The sequence below is a fragment of the Arvicola amphibius genome, chromosome 7 (assembly GCF_903992535.2).
Source record: "Arvicola amphibius chromosome 7, mArvAmp1.2, whole genome shotgun sequence".
Classification (NCBI taxonomy): domain Eukaryota; kingdom Metazoa; phylum Chordata; class Mammalia; order Rodentia; family Cricetidae; genus Arvicola; species Arvicola amphibius.
The window spans coordinates 108,894,589-108,912,688 of NC_052053.1; the positions used below are offsets into that span (position 1 = coordinate 108,894,589).

Here is an 18,100-nt window from a genome sequence, read left to right on the forward strand (position 1 = left end):
AAAAAAACTCATTTGATAAAAGTCTTGACTAGAGTTCACTTGGCCCTAGCTTTTGTCCCCAGAACTGGCATAAATTAGGCACTACTAGGGAGTGCCTATAATCTCAGCATTTGAGAGGTAAAGGCAGGGGAAGAATCAGAAGTTCAAGGTCATTCTTGTCTGCATAGCAAGTTCAAAGCCAACCAGAGCTAAACAAGACTCCACTTACAAAACAAGGAAACAGGAACCCACAAAAGACAATAAAAGTTGAGGAATTTTTGTAAAAGGAAAAAAAACTGACTTTTAAAAAGATTTTTAAATTATGTTTATGTGCATATGTAAGTATATGCCACAGTATGTGGGTACCGTTGGAGACCAAAAGAAGGTGCTGATCATGAGCCTCCTATTGTGGGTGCTGGGAACCAGACCTGGGTCCTCTCGAAAAGCAACAATCAGTCTTAACTGCTGAACTCTTACTCCAGCCAGTTTTCTTTTCTTTGATACAAGGTCTTGCTATGGAGTCCAGGGTGGCCTAGAACTTAAGATTTTCTACATCAGCCTCCCGAGTGCTGTGTTTATAGGCAGTATCACTATAGCTAGCTAAAACGTTCCATCCTGAATTGATTTAGAGAAGCATTCTTTTATTTAATTTTTTTGTTGTTGATATGTATACAACATTCTTGCCACCATGTGGTTGCTGGGAGTTGAACTCAGGACCTCTGGAAGAGCAGCCAGTGCTCTTTACCTCTGAGTCATCCCTCCAGCCCTAGAGAAACATTCTTTAATTTGCCAGTACTTAGAAGAAGAAGAAGAAGAAAAAAACACGGTTGGCTTATCATCTCCTTGTAGTTATACAGTTGGAAAATACCTCATTTTAATGTTTTTCTATGTATTCAAAATGTATCTTTAATTAGGAAAAAGCAAGTCAATATGTCAATCTCTTGTTAATTGTAAATATAGATGAGTCTAATTATTAGTTGCTTTTTGTTTTTGTAGGGCTATTAATTCAGAAAAGAGAGGTAAACCAAGCCTGGATGCAGATAAAACCAGCTGAAGACATACTCACGTGAGTTTGTAGCCATGGGTCAGTTTGCTTGTATGCTAATTAATATTCTTAATTGTGATATAATAAATGTTTTACAGGTATGAAGAATTTCATCCTTTCTTGTTTTCTCAACATTTACAATGTCCATATATAGAATTTGAATCATTTGACAAGGTTGGTTTTCTAGTTCTGTTGTTTTACAAGTTAACATGACATGAGTTGTTATGCTGTCCTGGGGTTGGGAGTGTAGCCCAATGTGAGTGCATGCACAAAACCCTGGATTTAAACCTCACTGCAGACAAAAATAAGAAAGAAAAGAAACTCAACATATTCTTGCCTTGTAGTCAGTGTGAATCTGGGGATTGATTAAAATGAATACAGTTACACATACAACTATTAGAAACAGTTGTTGCCATTTTTATTTCAAATCAAGACTAAATACCTGACCTTAGTTTTATTTCTGATGTTGTTAGCTATATCATTGGAAGTGTGTGGTCAGGTCCAATGAAGACATTATGGTATAAAATGGGCTAACATTGTGTGTGCACAAGGTGAAGTAGAGACCACGCTTTTTTTCCCTTACAGCCAATTGTGTTTTGTTTTGTTTTAATAAGGCCGTGGATGAATTTATTCCAAGATAGAAGGTCAGAAAATTGATTTAAAAGCTTTACAACAGGTATAGTATAATTTAAGCATTTATATTAGACTAGCTAGTCAGAGTGATTTGGAAGTAAATGTGCTTTCATTTAAGAATAAGTTGCTTTCTAGAAGAATGGGATGTCGTAGGGAGTTCTCGGCTCAGATCACTGGAACTGGAGTTTGAAGACAGTTATGAAGCAGTGTGTGGGTGCTGAGGAGTAGTCCTGGAAGAGCAGCGAGTACTCTTAACCACTGCGTCCCTCCAGCCCAAGTGTTGTGTTTGAGATAGGAACTCATTGCAATTCTGGCTACTTTTGACACTTGATATTTAGACCAAGTTGGCCTCAAACTTTTGAAATCTGGGATTGAAGGCATATGCTACCATGACTTGCCCTTCTCTTAGTTTATGATAAAAGCCCAGAGGGAGTCTTATTGAGAGTATGACCTCATTCCATCCTCCCACTTTTATTCCATATTCAAATCTTTCTAAAGGGTGTGAGATCTATAACATTAGCTGTTATAGACCCCCCAGTATGACTTAGTGCATTTTAAAGCAACCCAGAGCATCTCAAACTGGGACATTATGAGGACTACATTATAAGAAACATATTATTGGCAGAGGAAAAACTGCATTTTCTTTACTGTGTCTTTATTGTAAACTTTGTGTTGTTTTTTGTAAGCTGTTTTAAAAACTAGGTCCTGGTCTGTTCTGTGTGATGATTCTGCAATGAGAATTTTACATGCACTAATTTTGCTGCATTTGACCATATTTTTAGAGCACTGTGCTATACATCTGTTTCTTATTCCTTTTTTAATTTTATTATTCTTCATACAATATATCCCAGAGTCACTTTATTTTGGAAGAGATTTGATTTTTAAAAAAAAATTAGCATAGGGCCTCAAAACCCCAGACAGAGAATTAATTATAGGCAGCTATGGAATGCTGAGAATGCTCCCAGGTCTTCCCCAGGAATGGTCCCTGAATTGGTTGTCCAATACCAGGTGGGCATACTGAAATCGTAAACATACTGGTAGTGTTATTTGGACTGAGCAGGTTGTGTTTTGTATTTGGCATGGTGGTGTAGGGGGAGTGTATGTAACAATGGTTGACGAAAGGCTGTGAGTTTGGGAAAGAGTCAAGGGGTTGGAAGGAAAGGGGAAATGATGTAGTTTCAAAAAATAAAAGTTGAGATAGCTCAGAGGTCTTCCAGAGTTCCTGAGTTCAAATTCCAGCAACTACTTGGTGGCTCACAACCATTTATAATGAGATCGGCGCCCTCTTCTGGCCTGCAGGCATACACACAGGCAGAACACTGTATACATAATAAATGATTAAATAAATAAATAAATAAATAAATCTTTAAAAAAGAGTTAAGCATAACAAAAGCAGTGCAAAATTTTAAGTTATATGAATGCTTATACACTCTTCCCTTTTATTTTAAAATAGTACAATTTCCAAGCATGTAGTTAAATAAATTGCACTATGATTTTCACATCATAGCAGCACTTTGTCTGGAGAACAGATGTTTAGCAAGAATACTCATTATTAATATATTTTTAATTTTTTTTGAGATAGGGTCTATATATAGCCCTGGCTGTCCTGAAACTCACAGAAATTGATCTGTCTCTGCCTCCTAAGTACTGAGATTAAAGGCATGCACAACGATACTCATTATTTTCTTTATTTTGATATTTTTTAAATTTAGATTATTTTATAGGTATGAATATTTTGCCTGTGTGTATGTACATATGTATGCCTAATTTCACTCCATTAGGGCACCAGTGCAATTTTATTTTTTAAAAACATTTATTTATTTATTTATTTATTTATTTATTTATTTATTTATTTATTATGCAATATTCTGTCTGTATGTATGCCTGAAGGCCAGAAGAGGGCGCCAGACCTCTTTACAGATGGTTGTGAGCCACCACGTGGTTGCTGGGAATTGAACTCAGGACCTTTGGAAGAGCAGGCAATGCTCTTAACCACTGAGCCATCTCTCCAGCCCCCAACCAGTGCAATTTTATATGCAGTTAGATCAGCACAGTGATACCGAAGGGTTTCAGATACTTATATTAGTATACCATAGTGTGTATGCCAGTATTCCAAAATCCAGAACAACTCCAGCATATGAAATACTTCTTGTACCAAAAACCTGTTTAAGGATACTCAAACTACACCAATAACCTTTTGTGGTAATCACTTTTAATAGTCACCATTCTTATAAATTAAATCTGTTAGCTATTTTGTCCAACATTTAAATAATAATTAATTTGACCATGTTATAAAGCATGAAAAAATATTCCTAAAATCAGTAATTTTGAAATGTAAGTCAAGCATGGTGGTGTATGCCTGTAATCCCTGCTGATGGGAAGTGGAGGCAAGAAGATCAGGAGTTAAGCTAGTGAGTTTGAGACCAGCCTTGTCTGCTACCTATCCCAAAAAACAAATTCTGAAGTATGAATTATGTCTGATAAAATGTTATATAGGAGGTCAGATTATTCTGTGAGTGAAAGATGTTATGGAAAATACTGGGATATAATGCTGAGGGAACTAAATGTAAATAAGACGATAATGTGTGCCTTTCAAAAGTTGATTTTTTTTAATTTATTTATTCTTTTTTTTAAGAATTTATTTATTATGTATATAGTGTTCTGGGCACCAGATCTCATTATAGATGGGTGTGAGCCATCATGTGGTTGCTGGGAATTGAACTCAGGACCTCCAGAACAGCAGTCAGTTCTCTCTCTCCCTCCCTCCCTCCCTCCCTCCCTCCCTCCCTCCCTCCCTCCCTCTCTCCCTCTCTCCCTCTCTTTTTAAGAATCTTTTTTTAAAGATTTATTTATTTATTAAGTATATAGTATTCTCAGTATTCTTCCTGCAGGCCAGAAGAGGGCACCAGACCTCATTACAGATGGTTGTGAGCCACCATGTGGTTGCTGGGAATTGAACTCAGGACCTTTGGAAGAGCAGGCGATGCTCTTAACCACTGAGCCATCTCTCCAGCCCCCAGGGTCAGTCAGTTCTCTTAACCTCTGAGCCATCTCTCCAGCCCTCAAAAGTTGATTTTAGAGGGGTGGTGGGGTTCTTGCACACGCCTTTAATCGTAGCACTGGGGAGGCAGAGGCAGGCAGATCTCTGTGAGTTCAAGGCCAGTCTAGAAAGTGAGTTTCAGGACAGCCAAGGGCTACATAGTAAGACCCTGGCTTGAAGAAAGAAAAAAAGTTGATTTTAGATGTATTTATTTTATGTGTATAAGTGTTTTGCCTGCATGTATGTATACCACATGTGTGCCTACTATCCGTGTCAAATTCCATGGAACTGGAGTTACAGATGGTTGTGAGTCACCATGTAGATTTAGGGAACCAGACCTGGATCCTCTGCAAGAATAGCAGGTATTCTTAATCACTGAGCCATCTCACCAGCTCCTAGTTAGTACTTTTAAAGAACTTACCGGGAGGCTAGAGAGATGGCTCAATGAGTAAGAATACATAATGTGCTTCCAGAAGACCCAGGTTCAGTTCCTTGCACCCATGCCAAAAGGCTCACAAGTGCCTGTAACTTCAGTGCTAGGGAATTTGAGCCCTTTTCTGAACTTCATAGGATCTGCGCTCACATACAGAAATCCACACATATACACACATAAATGAAAATGAAATCTTTTAAAATTTAATTTATTTATTTTTATGTGCATTGGTGTTTTGCCTGCATGAATGTTTGTGTGAAGGTGTCAGATCTTGGAGTTACAGGCAGTTGTGGGCCGTCATGTAGGTACTGGAAGTTGAATCTGGGTCTCCTGGGTCCTCTGGAAAAGCAGCCAGTACTCTGAACCACTGAGCCATCTCTCCAGCCCTAAAAATGAAATCTTTAAATACGTATTACACAAGAATTTATGGAGATGTGGAGAGAGCTCAGCTGCAAAAAGCACATACTATACTTGGAGAAGACACAAATTTAGTTCCTAGGACCCACATTGAGCTGTTCAGAATCACCTCTGACGCCACGACCAGGGGATCCAGTGTCCTCTTTGGTTTCCATGGGCACCTGTAAGCAAGTACACATTCATACATACGTAACTAAAACAAATTAAAAAATTTTTTATTTGGAGCTACTGATGTAATTCAGTGGTAGAGTGCTTTCTTTGTACGTGTGAGACCCTGGGTTTGATCTCTAATGCTGCCTGAGAAAGAAAAACTTATATGCCATAAGAAACCTTTGTTTTTTTGAATAATGTTGGGGGGTTGGGACCACACACATATATAATTTACTTGTAACCAAAACACACAGTTGGGTTACAAACTACACAGGGACTGGGAGGTAGAGGTAATATTTCAGCATGACATTTTTAAGGGGGTAAGGCTTGAGGGAGTGAATTCTGGGGAGACTTTTTGTCTTTTTGGTTTTTCAAGACACAGTTTCTCTGTGTAGTGCTGGCTATCCTGGAACTCAGAGATCTGCCTGCCTCTTGCCTCCCAAGTTCTGGGATTAAAGCAGATGGTGATGTGTGCCACCATTGCCTGACTTGTGGGCAAACTTTTTAAGCTGCCTAAGTGACACCACTGATAGGTAGAGGAAGCATTAGGACAATAAACTTTAGGGATTGAGAGGTAGAAGTGCTGTGTATTGAAAAAAGCCTAACTTTTGAAAAATCTGTTTTGTTACTGAAAGGAAAAACAAGCACTGAAGAAACTAGATAATGTTCGAAAGGATCATGAAACCAGATTAGAAGCTCTTCAGCAGGCTCAGGTATTATCCCTAGCTTTTCCAATTCTTTTCTGAATATGATTATCTCAACTGGCATTATAGTAAATATATTTGGTTTGCTTCTGAAGGAAATAGACAAACTGAAAGGAGAGCTCATAGAGATGAACCTGCAGATAGTCGACAGAGCCATTCAGGTAGTCCGAAGTGCATTAGCCAACCAGATAGACTGGACGGAAATTGGCCTGATTGTGAAAGAAGCACAAGCTCAAGGAGACCCTGTTGCAAGTGCAATCAAAGAACTGAAACTGCAAACAAACCATGTTACAATGCTGCTGCGGTGAGTGTGCCTCTTACCACTTAGTGCTTGCTTTCATTTTGTTAATTGTTTATTGTATTCTTATAAATTTTTTTCTTTGGGAATTCTCAGAAATAGAAAATATATAATTAAATCATTTCTAATTTTATTGAGAAAATTTGAAATGAAAGTGATGTCATTGACATTAGTGAAATACTGTTGAATATTTTAATAGAAATCCATACTTGTTATCAGAGGAGGAAGATGGTGACGGTGACGCCAGTGTGGAGAGCAGTGACGCTGAGCCACCAAAAGGGAAGAAGAAGAAGAGCAAGCAGCAGCCGCAGAAGCTGCAGAGAAACAAGCCGCTGCTTGTCGATGTGGACCTCAGCCTGTCAGCCTATGCCAATGCCAAAAAGTAAGCCATTTAACCACTAATTCTTTTAGCTTTTATATCATAGGTATTTTACTTGCATGTAATAAATATATGCACCAGTGTGCCTGGTGCCTGAGTGAGCCAGAAAAGGGCATCAGGTCCCCTGGAACTGGAGTGACAGATGGTTGTGAGCAGCAGTATGGGTAACAGGGAACCAAACCAAGGGTCCTCTAGAAGAGTAGCCAGTACTCTTAACTGATGAGTTATATCTTCGCTCAAACTGTAAATTCTTGGTAAAATATTACCTATGTTAAATCAGTAGGATGTTAGTGACAGGTGTCATTTTGCCTGTTGAATGATAGACTTCCCTGGGGAGATGAAACATCACACACACACATGTACTCATATATGTCTATCCACCCTAGAAAGGGAATCCACTACAGATCAAAGTAATAGTTCCATCAAGGTCTAACTAAGTTGGCAAACCGCTGAGTTGTTATTGGAGTTACTTACTAACTGAAGTACGAGTGAGGGCTCTCTTATGGAGCAAGGGTAATGTAGAAACAGCTGCATCTCTGAAAAGACCACTTCAGCATGGGTGATGCCTCAGGAAATCTGTTTATCTGGAGCCCTGTGCTCAAGTTAGAAACACCTCAACAAATCCAAGGGATCTCTTGCAGTTCAGCTGGCCATCTCCTCAAGCAGTTGTTTATTGCATCTCTAACCCAAAGGGACCCTGATGAATCTTACTGCAGGCTACAGCTTTTTCAGACATGGGAAGTGTGCTCGCTTCCTGGGTCTCCTAGTACCCCCTCCTGGAAGGAGTGTTTCAGTTTGTAGGTAAAGTTTATATACTTCTTTTGGTAAAAATTAATTTTGTGCTCTATACAACTTGGTACGATATGATCTAGAATTGTAAAACTGAAAATAAAAACTAAAGAAAGATTTTACTTAATATTTAAAATAGATTTATTTTTCTAGATATTATGATCATAAGAGGTATGCTGCTAAGAAAACACAGAGGACTGTTGAAGCTGCTGAGAAGGTAACTTGATAAAATGATGTACATTGTTTCTGCAGCTTAATGTTGTTTTCTGTTTAAGTGAGGTTTTCTAGTTTAGAAATCTTTCATTTTTAATTTTGCTTTAAATATGCATATTTCCTGTGTTTACTTTCTTTCCTGAACTTTCTCCTTTTTTCATCATCTCAGCAAATAGCATTTTCATTCTTATATGCATAAATGTCAGAGATGTCCAGAATTCTTTTCTCATACCCAAATCTGTCATTTACTGTTGCTAGTATGTTTGTACATATATATGTGCATATCCACAGGGAGCGTGTAGACTGGAGGACAGTTTTGTAGAAATTGCTTCTTCCTACCTTATGTGGGCTCCAGAGATCAAACTCCAGTTATCAGACTTTGGATCAAGGTTGTTTGACTCCATGAGCCATCTTGCAGTCCACATTCTTTTTTTTTCTCAATTTAATGTATAACCAGAACCTGCTGGATACTTGGTCACTTGGCTGTAATTTTAGGACTTGGGAAGTGACCGCAGAATGATGATGAGTTAGAAGTTATCCTAAACTGTATAGTGAGTTTGAGAGCAGCCTTGTCACGTCACATCACCACCACACACACACCACAAAGTATAATAGAATTTGACCATGTTTGTTATTCATTTTGGTTTAGGCCTTGGTTATCTATATTCACAATAACTAGACTTTTCTCCTACTGCAGACTGTTTCAATTTAGCAGACATAGTGATACTTTTAAACTCACGAAGCAAACTCCATCATTCTTTCCCTCCACTCAAAAGCATCCAGTTTCGTTCCCTCTTAATACAGTTCAGAGCTACTTTCCTGGCCTGCAGAGCCCTGTATGATGTTTCCCTTTTTCCTCATCGCCTGACTTTTCCTTCTACATACTTCTTCTGGCTGCACTGGAATCCTGCCTGTTGCTGATAAACCATAGTGCACTATGGATCTTTGCACTTGCTAGTCTTCCTACCAGAAATGATCTGCCCTCAGATTTCAAGGTTTTTTTCTCTCCATTTGTTAATTTACATATCTGCCCAAGTGAGACATCAGAGAAGCCTTTGTTGACCATTTCTACTAAAAATAATTCCACCCTTAATCTGTTCTACTGTTTTTCTTAATTCCTCAACTGATATAAAATTATTTGAATATTTGTCTGTTTATCCTTTAGAATGTAAGTTCATAAAAGTATCATTGTTGCCAAGTGTAGTGGCACACACCTTTAATTCTAGCAATTAGGAGGCAGAGGCAGGTGTATCTCAGCGAGTTCAAAGCCAGCCTGGTCTACATAGTGAGTTGTGCATGAGGAGTTCCAGGTAGTCAGAGCTACACACTAAAAATAACACAAAACAAAAACACCACCAACAACAAAAGTTATCATGGCTGTTTTGTTCATTGTTGCATTCTGGTCTCTAAAGATTGTCTGGAACAAAGTAGAGACTTTAATTTCTATTAATGAATAACCTTCTTGATCTAGGCTCTATAATCCAGACTGGCCTCATTCTTGTATATCAGGCCAGCCTGATATAAAATGTAAAATGTATTCAGGATCACTTTTGCCTCTGTCTCTCATGTACTGGGGTTATGGGAGTACACTACCATTCCCAACAACAAGAAAGTTCTTCATTTGTAGGTCTTAAAAATTTGCATGCAGTAAATATTTAATTCATTTTACTTCGTAAGGTAAATATCTTTTATTTTTTTGTTATATATGTACTTGTGTGTATAAATCAAGTCACTTATGACAAAATCTTTTTTCTGTTTTATCTTTTTTTTTTTTTTCCGAGACAGGGTTTCCTTGTAGTTTCTAGAGCCTGCCCTGGAAACTAGCTCTTGTAGACCATGCTGGCCTCGAACCTCAGAGGATCTGCCTGCCTCTGCCTCCCGAGTGCTGGGATTAAAGGCGTGCGCCACCACCGCCCGGCCTTTTTATCTTTTGCACATAGTACACATATGTAGATTAGGGGACAATTGTGAGCACAGGATCAAACTCAGGTTAGCGGCTCATGAGTCATAACAACTGTTTTACTAACCTGGGTGTGGTGGCATGTTCCTATAGTCCATGAGGCTGAGGCAGAAGGATCTTTGTGAGTTAGGGGCCAGCTGGGCAATACAATGAGAGCTGTCTAAAGCAATTTGTTATGCCATTGTGTACTTGGATGTCATGTAACTACATTCTAAAATAATGAAAACAAATTTTTATAAATAGGCATTTAAATCAGCAGAAAAGAAAACAAAACAAACCTTAAAAGAAGTACAAACAGTTACTTCTATCCAGAAGGCAAGAAAAGTGTATTGGTAAGTGTTCTGTTCTTTTTTATGTTTAGCTTTTCTTTGTATTGGAATTATATATGCTTATTAATTCTAAAAGTCAACTATACAGCGCTAGCTCTAAAACCAGTAGTCCTATTATTCTTCATCCTTATCCCATTGCATGCTCTCCCAAGGAAACTACTCTTTAGTTTTAGCACTTTGTATTTATTTACTTATTCAGTTATTTATTGTGTTGTATGTGGGTGGTGTATAAATGGGTAAACATGCCATAGTGCACACGAGGAAGTCAGAGGACGCTTTCACCCTATAGGTGCTGGAATTGGACTCAAGTTTGATGGCAAGTACATTACCACTGAGCCATCTCTATCAGTTGCTACTTTTAGCTCTTCTAGGTCAGACTTTTATATACTCCTGCTTTTCTCTGTAATAGCTGTATTACTACTTCATGGGGGTTTCTTAGGGAGCGGGATTGTGAGGGGAAAGTTGGTGGGGTTTTTTGTTTCTTTCTGTGTTTTATTTTTGAGACAGGGTTTCTCTGTAGTTTTGGCTGTCCTAGAACTTGCTCTGTATGTAGACCAGGCTGATTCTTGAACTCACAGAGATCCCTTTGCCTCTGCCTCCCAATTGCTGGGATTAAAGGTGGGTGCCACCAACTGCCCTGGCTCTACTTCGTAGTTTTTGTTCTATAAACTTTTTCATTGACCTCATTTTACCCTTATGGAAGATTGCAAATTTGTTCTTTCCATTTATGTTATGTTAGATACAGGCATATTTTGTCAAGATTAAATAATCAGCTTTAACATTTTGTTATTGTTGTTTGTGTCTTTTCGAGACAGGGTTTTTTCTATGTAACATTCCTAGCTGTCCTGGAACTAGCTCTGTAGACCAGACTGGCCTCGAACTCTCCACCTGCCTCTGCCTCCCAAGAGCGGGGATAAAGGCGTGCACCACCACCGCATGATTCATCTTTTACATTTTTATGGATTATTCAGTTGTAGTCACAGTGTTCTGTTGTCTTGTCTTCTTTTTTGCTCAGTTTTTCTGTTGTTGCTATCTTCCTTCAAGTTAAAAATTAGTTTAGGGCTGGTGAAATGGTCTAAATAGGTTTTTTTTTGTTGTTTTGTTTTGTTTTTCAAGACAGGGTTTCTCTGTAGCTTTGAAGCCTGTCATGGAACTGGCTCTGCCCCTTGGAGTGCTGGGATTAAAGGTGTGCACCACTACACCTGGCCTCTCTGACATACTTTTGAGACAGGGTCACTCACTGAATCCGGACTTCTGAATTTTGACTAGACACAGCTGCCTATCAAGCCTCCAGATCTCTCTTCTCCTTACCCTCTCCTCCACATTGGTGTTACAGATAGTGGGCTGCATCTCCCAGCTGTTTATGTGGCTACTGGGATCCAACTAAGGGTTCGTTGCCGTACTATTACTGGCAGCCGAGTCAGTTCCTCCTTCTAGAACCTCCTGTCATGTTTGTCAAGAGCTACTAGTGGTTGGTAGGTTCTTCTCCTTCAAGTCAATGCTGTAGAAGCTTTGATTTACGTATTACTAGTGTTGTTGATGAAGAGTCTTATTTCTGCTAGTCATAAGCTTTTCTGACAGAGAGGTTCTGTTCCTCCTGGTTCAAATAACCATTCAGAGTCCCCCAAGACACAAAGAGGTCTACATTATTTATAACTCGTTGGCCTATTAGCTCAGGCTTCTTATTACTAACTCTTAGCTCTACCTTAACCTATAGTTTTTTGTCTGTGTAGCCACATGGCTTGGGGCCTTTTTGCTTCAGTGATCAGTCTCACCTTGCTTCCTCTGTGTCTGAGTGATTGACTGCAGACTGAGCCTTTCCTATTCCCCAGAATTCTCCTGTTCTGGTTGCCCGCCTCCGCCTATACTTCCTGTCTGACTTCTGGCCAATCAGTGTTTATTAAACTAATACAACTGACAAATCTTTACAAGGTACAAGACAATTGTCCCACAGTAAGCTATTCTAAAACTCATTAGCTAGACAGGCTGTACTATAATTTTAGAACTCTTCCTACCATCCAGTGGGAGTCAATCCCTACCTCGTATTTACATTTTCCCCCCTACCAATTATATCTTTTCCAAGTTGTTATATTTTATTTTAGTATTTTAAAGTATACAACATGAAGTTTTTATATATTATAGGCCTAGTGAAATGATTATCACATTCAAGCATATTGTAGACTAGGTTGTGCATGCCTGTAATCCCAGTAGTTGGGAAACTGAGGCTGGAGATTTGTCATGAGTTCATGAACCAAATTGCACTAAAGAACAAGTACTAGGCCAGCCAAGACTTCAAAACAAGATCCTGGCTCAAACACAGGGACTGGTGAGATGGCTCGGTGGGTGTAAGGGTGCTTGCTGCCAAGCCTGATAATCTGAGCTTAAGCTCCAGGAGCCGTTGCACATGTTCCCAGAAGAGAGCTCCTGCAGGCTGTCCTCTGGCCTTCACTTGTGATCACGCATACAGAAACAGACAGAGACTAGTTCTATTCATGTAATTTTAGAAAGGTGTAAAAAGCAAATTTCTACCTATCATGTTCCCATGAATACCATTTGTTGTTGATTGGTCACCAGTGTGCAATTAAGTTAATTTTTTTCTTCTCCTTTTTCTATTCTCTGTCTCTCTGTCTTGATAGGCTCTCTGTACAAGCCATGCTATCCTAGAACTCCCTGAGGTCCATCTACCTCTGCCTCCCAGAGCTAGGATTAAGGATGTGCACCACTACACCTGGCTTTACATTATAGTTCTCATGTTGTACTGTTGGTCTGCAGATTTGTTCAACCATCATAACTCTGTAACCTTAGAATAATATTTGCCTTATGACCTTGCTTACCTACCTCCTTTTTTCTGGACTCTCCAGCTCTCGTAGTAGAGACAATCACTACGAAACGTAGTAATCGTTAGTGTTTGATGCCCTTGTTTGTCGCTTTTATTTCAGATAGATGTTAACGTGCTAATGATGTTCTCCCAATGGTTGCACTTGTGACATGATCTTTGTTACCTGTTTTGTGTAGAACTCTTGTCTTTAGTTTTTTTCTTTTTATCTAGTCTCATCTTGCAAAACTTTTTTTCCCCTGTCCTACTTGTAAAGTGAAGGCTTGGCTGTCACAATCTCAGGCCCCCGGTGGGACCATCATTAGGTTAGACCTCTGTTGCTCTGTTTTATCTCTGGCTTAATGTGCTGTGTCACCTCACCTTCTGTTTGGCATGAGAAAGGGGACTACAAACATATTTAGAATTGGAAAGAAGATTATTTGAGCAACTTTTAGCCAGTCCTGTTTTTAACCCCATCTTTATTATGTATGCAATATTTTGTCTACTTGTATTCCTGCAGGCCAGAAGAGGGCACCAGACCTCATTACAGATGGTTGGTGAGCCACCATGTGGTTTGCTGGAATTGAACTCAGGACCTTTGAAGAGCAGGCAATGCTCTTAACCGCTGAGCCATCTCTCCAGCCCCTTAAAACTAGTTCTTTATGTTGCCATCTTTGTTTGTTTTGAGGCAGGGTTTCTCTGTGTAATCCAGACTAGCCCTGAACTTGTGATCCTTTTGATTCAGCTTTCAAAAATGTGTACTATCACATCTTATTTATGTTGACATTTTGAGTTTTATATTGTAAAAGAAGTTGTTTTCCTGGGTTCTAGTGTCATTTCAGCTTCCTGAGTCTAATATGATTGATTGTTTCTCATTTATCAAGTTTTTGTTGAATTTTTTTGTTTGCCTTTTCTTTTCGACTTAGTTTGGTTACATTTGACATCTCTATTGATGAGCTTGACTATAATTTTTATTTTTATATATTGTAGTGATTTTTTTGAAGTGTTTTTATCAGGTAACCATATCAAGGTCGTAGTGCCCCCATAAAACAAGCTAGAAATGTTCTTTTTTGAATTGTCTTTAAATATGGATCAAATTTACCTATAAAATGGAGTGAATAGTCCTAAAAATTTTTTTATAGGAAAGTGTTTCAAAAGCCTGGTATGGTGGTACACACCTTTAATCCCAGCACTCAAGTGGATCTGTGAGTTCGAGCCAGGCCAACATAGAGAAACCTTGAAGGAAAGTTAGGAAGTGTTCCATTACAAATTTGAATCAGTCTGTCTATCTCTCTATCTTTCTTTCTTTCTTTCTTTCTTTCTTTCTTCCCTTCCTTCCTTCTTTTTTTTCTTTTTTAAGACAAGGACAGTCTGTGTATCTTTGGTTGATCTAGAACTCACTGTATAGGGCAGGCTGGGCTTGAACTTGCAAATTTCCTGCTACAACCTCCCAAATATAGGCCTGCATCACCCCACTATGCTTGGCTTGTTTTATGGACAGCCAGGATGTTACACAAAGAAAGCCTGTCTCAAAAACAGAAAAGCAAGAAGGAAACCCTGTCTTAAAAAACCAAAAGAAGAATGAAATGGAAATAACTTGGGTTTGTGGGTTGTTGTTTGTTCTGATCGCCTAAGCTAGCCTTAAATCCAATATGTAGCTGTGGCTAGCCTTGAAAAACTCTTGATTCTCTTCTGAGTGCTAGGAGTGTAGGTATGTCTTACCCACCATACCTAGTGAGATAACTTTGTCCATAGAATTAGTTCCTCCTCCTCTTCCCCATCGTGTCCTCATCCACCCCCACCCCCAGAGACTGTATCACCTTTACCTCTACCTCTGCCTCCCCTCGTACTGGCATGTGCCACTGTGTCCTGACAGAATTTAGTTTCTCTAAGACTGCTGTAAAAATTACATTACAGGTTTTTGTTTGTTTTTTTAATTTTTAAAAATTTTGCTTGGTTCTTGAAGATTAATTGTATCATTTATTGTTTATATCTTATTCTATATAGGCATGATGCTTCCTGCTTTGTTATTTTTTGTTGTTGTTGTTGTTGTTTTTTCGAGACAGGGTTTCTCTGTATTTTTTGTTTTAAAAAGGGTATGAATTCAGGCAAGCTATGAAGAAGAAAATGTTAACTTTATTTTCTTTCAATTGATAGGTTGAGAAATTTCTGTGGTTCATTAGCTCAGAGAACTATCTAATTATAGGTGGTCGAGATCAGCAACAGAATGAGATCATTGTGAAAAGATACTTGACACCAGGTAAGACTAAAATCTATGAAATTTTATCTTAAATGATTTATTAGTTATTTCACTAATAGGCACTGGTTTTCATCTTATACTCTTGTTTGACAATTCAGTAGAAAATTTAATGCGCTACGGCTTACAATTTGTTAGGAAAGTCTTTACCACTTGTTGCTGAGTGGGTATTGCAAAAGGAGTATTGATGAGCTATTCTGTGCTGTTGGACTTTTGATCTTCTGCTGTATTTACACAAATAGCTTCCGGTTCTCCAAGTGACGAAAGATCCAAGATTTTAAAGCTTAGTGTTGAAGTGCTAAAGTCTGAACATTTGTCCAGTTTAACAGGCGGGTGTGTAGTGCACGCCTGTAGTTGTAGCTGCTGGAGAGGCTAAATCAAGAAGGCCACTTTAACCCAGAATTTCCTTAATAAACTAAGTAGCCTTAAGAGATCCTGTTTCAAAAACAGGAAAGAAGCAGGCTGGAGAGATTGCTCAGCACTTAAGAGCACTTGCATCCCTTGCAGCTAACCTGAGTTCAGTTCCCAGCAATCACATGGTGGCTTCAAAACCACCTGTAACTACAGTTCCAGAGGATCTGATGCCCTTTTCTTCCTTCTGTGGACACCACATGTAGGTAGTTCACTTACACACATGCAGTAGAACAATTGTGAACATAAAATTTTTAAGTAAAGTAAATTTTAGGAGAAAACAAAACAGAAACAGGTAACAAAAAGAATAGGATCTAAAGTATCACTTCACATTTGCCTTTCTTTAAGGAGATATTTATGTACATGCTGATCTTCATGGAGCTACCAGCTGTGTGATTAAGAATCCAACAGGTAATATAATTCCATTATCTGGAGTTTTCTTAACATTTTTAAAAAATGTTTCAGTTATGTATGTGTGTGGATGCAATGCATGTGAATGTGCACATGTGATCTATGTAGGTGCCCATTATGTCCAGAAGAGAGTATTTATATTTAATACCTTGGGGAGAGTCAGTCTTAGAGACATAAGCCAGCTGGGCTCTCGGGGCTGGCCTCAGGTCCTCTGCCAGAGCAGTCTTAACTGCTAAGCCATCTTTTGGCCTCCTGAAAACATTTTTAATGTTGCTGATATACAAGAATTAATATTCAGCTCCCAGTATTGCAAACAACAACAAAAAGATAAAGGAAGGTTGTAATGATATGGGAACGTTGCATGAATGTAAGAGTCATACGTGTCTGTCAATTGTGTTCTATAATGTATGAAGGAATATAGTAATATTTAGAAATGTCAATATCGAAGATGAATAGAATAATGAAGCAGTAGATGACAAGGAAATAGAAGACTTGAGCAGATGACTAAACCTAACATATTTCTAGAACACTGTCTAACAGCAAGTATACTGGGAACATTCTCTACATAGATCAGATGATAGAAATAGAAAAGTGAAAGAAATTCATAACAAGAGATTGAAACTCTTCATAAAGAAAATTGCAGCTAGTGCTCACCTTTAATTCTGTCGATCAGGAGGGAGAGGCAGGCAGATAACTGTGAGTTCAAGGCCAGCCTGGTCTACAAAGCAAGTTCCAGGATGAACAAGGCTACACAGAGAAACCTATGTTGAAAAAAACAAATGAGCTGGAGAGATGGCTCAGAGGTCACACTGTCTGCTCTTCCAGAGTCCTGAGTTCATATCCCAGCAACTGCCCATTGTCTCACAACCATTTGTAATGAGATGTGGTGCCCTCTTCTGGGCAGGTAAACATGCAGACAGAACATTGTATACATAATAAATAAAATCTTTTAAAAAAGAAAAAAAATAAAACACAACCAACTAACCAGCCAAACAATAAAACAGAAAGAAAATCCTAAACTCAGATATCTTAATTGATGAATTATAGTAATCTTTTATTTAAAAAAACAAAAAAACTAGTGCTTCAAAAATTCTTCTTCCCAAATAAGAGAGTAGGGATAGCCCTGGCTGGTAGCCCTTGTTGCTGTAAGAAAGCAGGCTGAGCAAGCCATGGTGAGCAAGCCAATAAACAGAACTTCGTGGCCTCTGCATCATTTCCTGCCTTCAGGTCCTACCCTGTTTGAGTTCCTGCTTTGGCTTCTCTCAGTGGACTATGACACTGGATATGTAAGCCAAATAAACCCTTTGCTCCCCAAGTTGCTTTTTTTTTTTGTCATGGTGTTTTATTATAGTAGTAAAAGTAGAAACCCAAACTAGGACAGCAATAAAATGAAATTTAAAATGCTCAAATTGACAAGAAGTAAAACTCTTGTACCCAGACTATCTTTATAAATATTGTTTGTTTGGTGTGTGTGTGTGGTTTTGGTTTTTGGGGACAGGGTCTCTATATATGGAGACTCACTATGTAGACCAGGCTAGACACAAACTGTCAGATATCCACCTGCCTGTGCCTCCTGAGTGCTTAGAATAAAGGTGTTTGCCTCCAGGCCCACCCTTGTCTTTATATTTAAAAAGCAGAGCAAAACAACAACAACAAAAAACCCAAGGAAGTCCCCAGAATGTTTAGAGCTACAATAAACAAACAGCAGTGTTCACACAGCCGGAGATGAGCACAAACAAGTTGTAACTAAGCTTGGCCGCACAGGACTGTAACTCGAGCAACTGTGAAGAAGAGGCGGGAGAACCAGCCTGGGCTATGTGAAACTCTCTATCAAAAA

General features: G+C 38.7%; 1 protein-coding gene across 1 annotated transcript in view; it reads left to right on the plus strand.

The window, feature by feature from the left end:
• The first annotated feature begins 975 nt into the window (after positions 1-975).
• The window catches only part of LOC119818997 (nuclear export mediator factor Nemf), a 35,122-nt gene continuing 17,997 nt past the window's right edge, over positions 976-18,100 (plus strand). Inside the window, exons 1-9 of the mRNA XM_038336951.2 lie at positions 976-1,045; positions 1,123-1,198; positions 6,333-6,410; positions 6,497-6,705; positions 6,899-7,081; positions 8,021-8,084; positions 10,284-10,374; positions 15,343-15,444; positions 16,201-16,263. Of these exons, the coding sequence (XP_038192879.1) occupies positions 1,014-1,045; positions 1,123-1,198; positions 6,333-6,410; positions 6,497-6,705; positions 6,899-7,081; positions 8,021-8,084; positions 10,284-10,374; positions 15,343-15,444; positions 16,201-16,263 (898 nt within the window). The 5' untranslated portion in view covers positions 976-1,013. The remainder of the gene's footprint in view (positions 1,046-1,122; positions 1,199-6,332; positions 6,411-6,496; positions 6,706-6,898; positions 7,082-8,020; positions 8,085-10,283; positions 10,375-15,342; positions 15,445-16,200; positions 16,264-18,100) is intronic.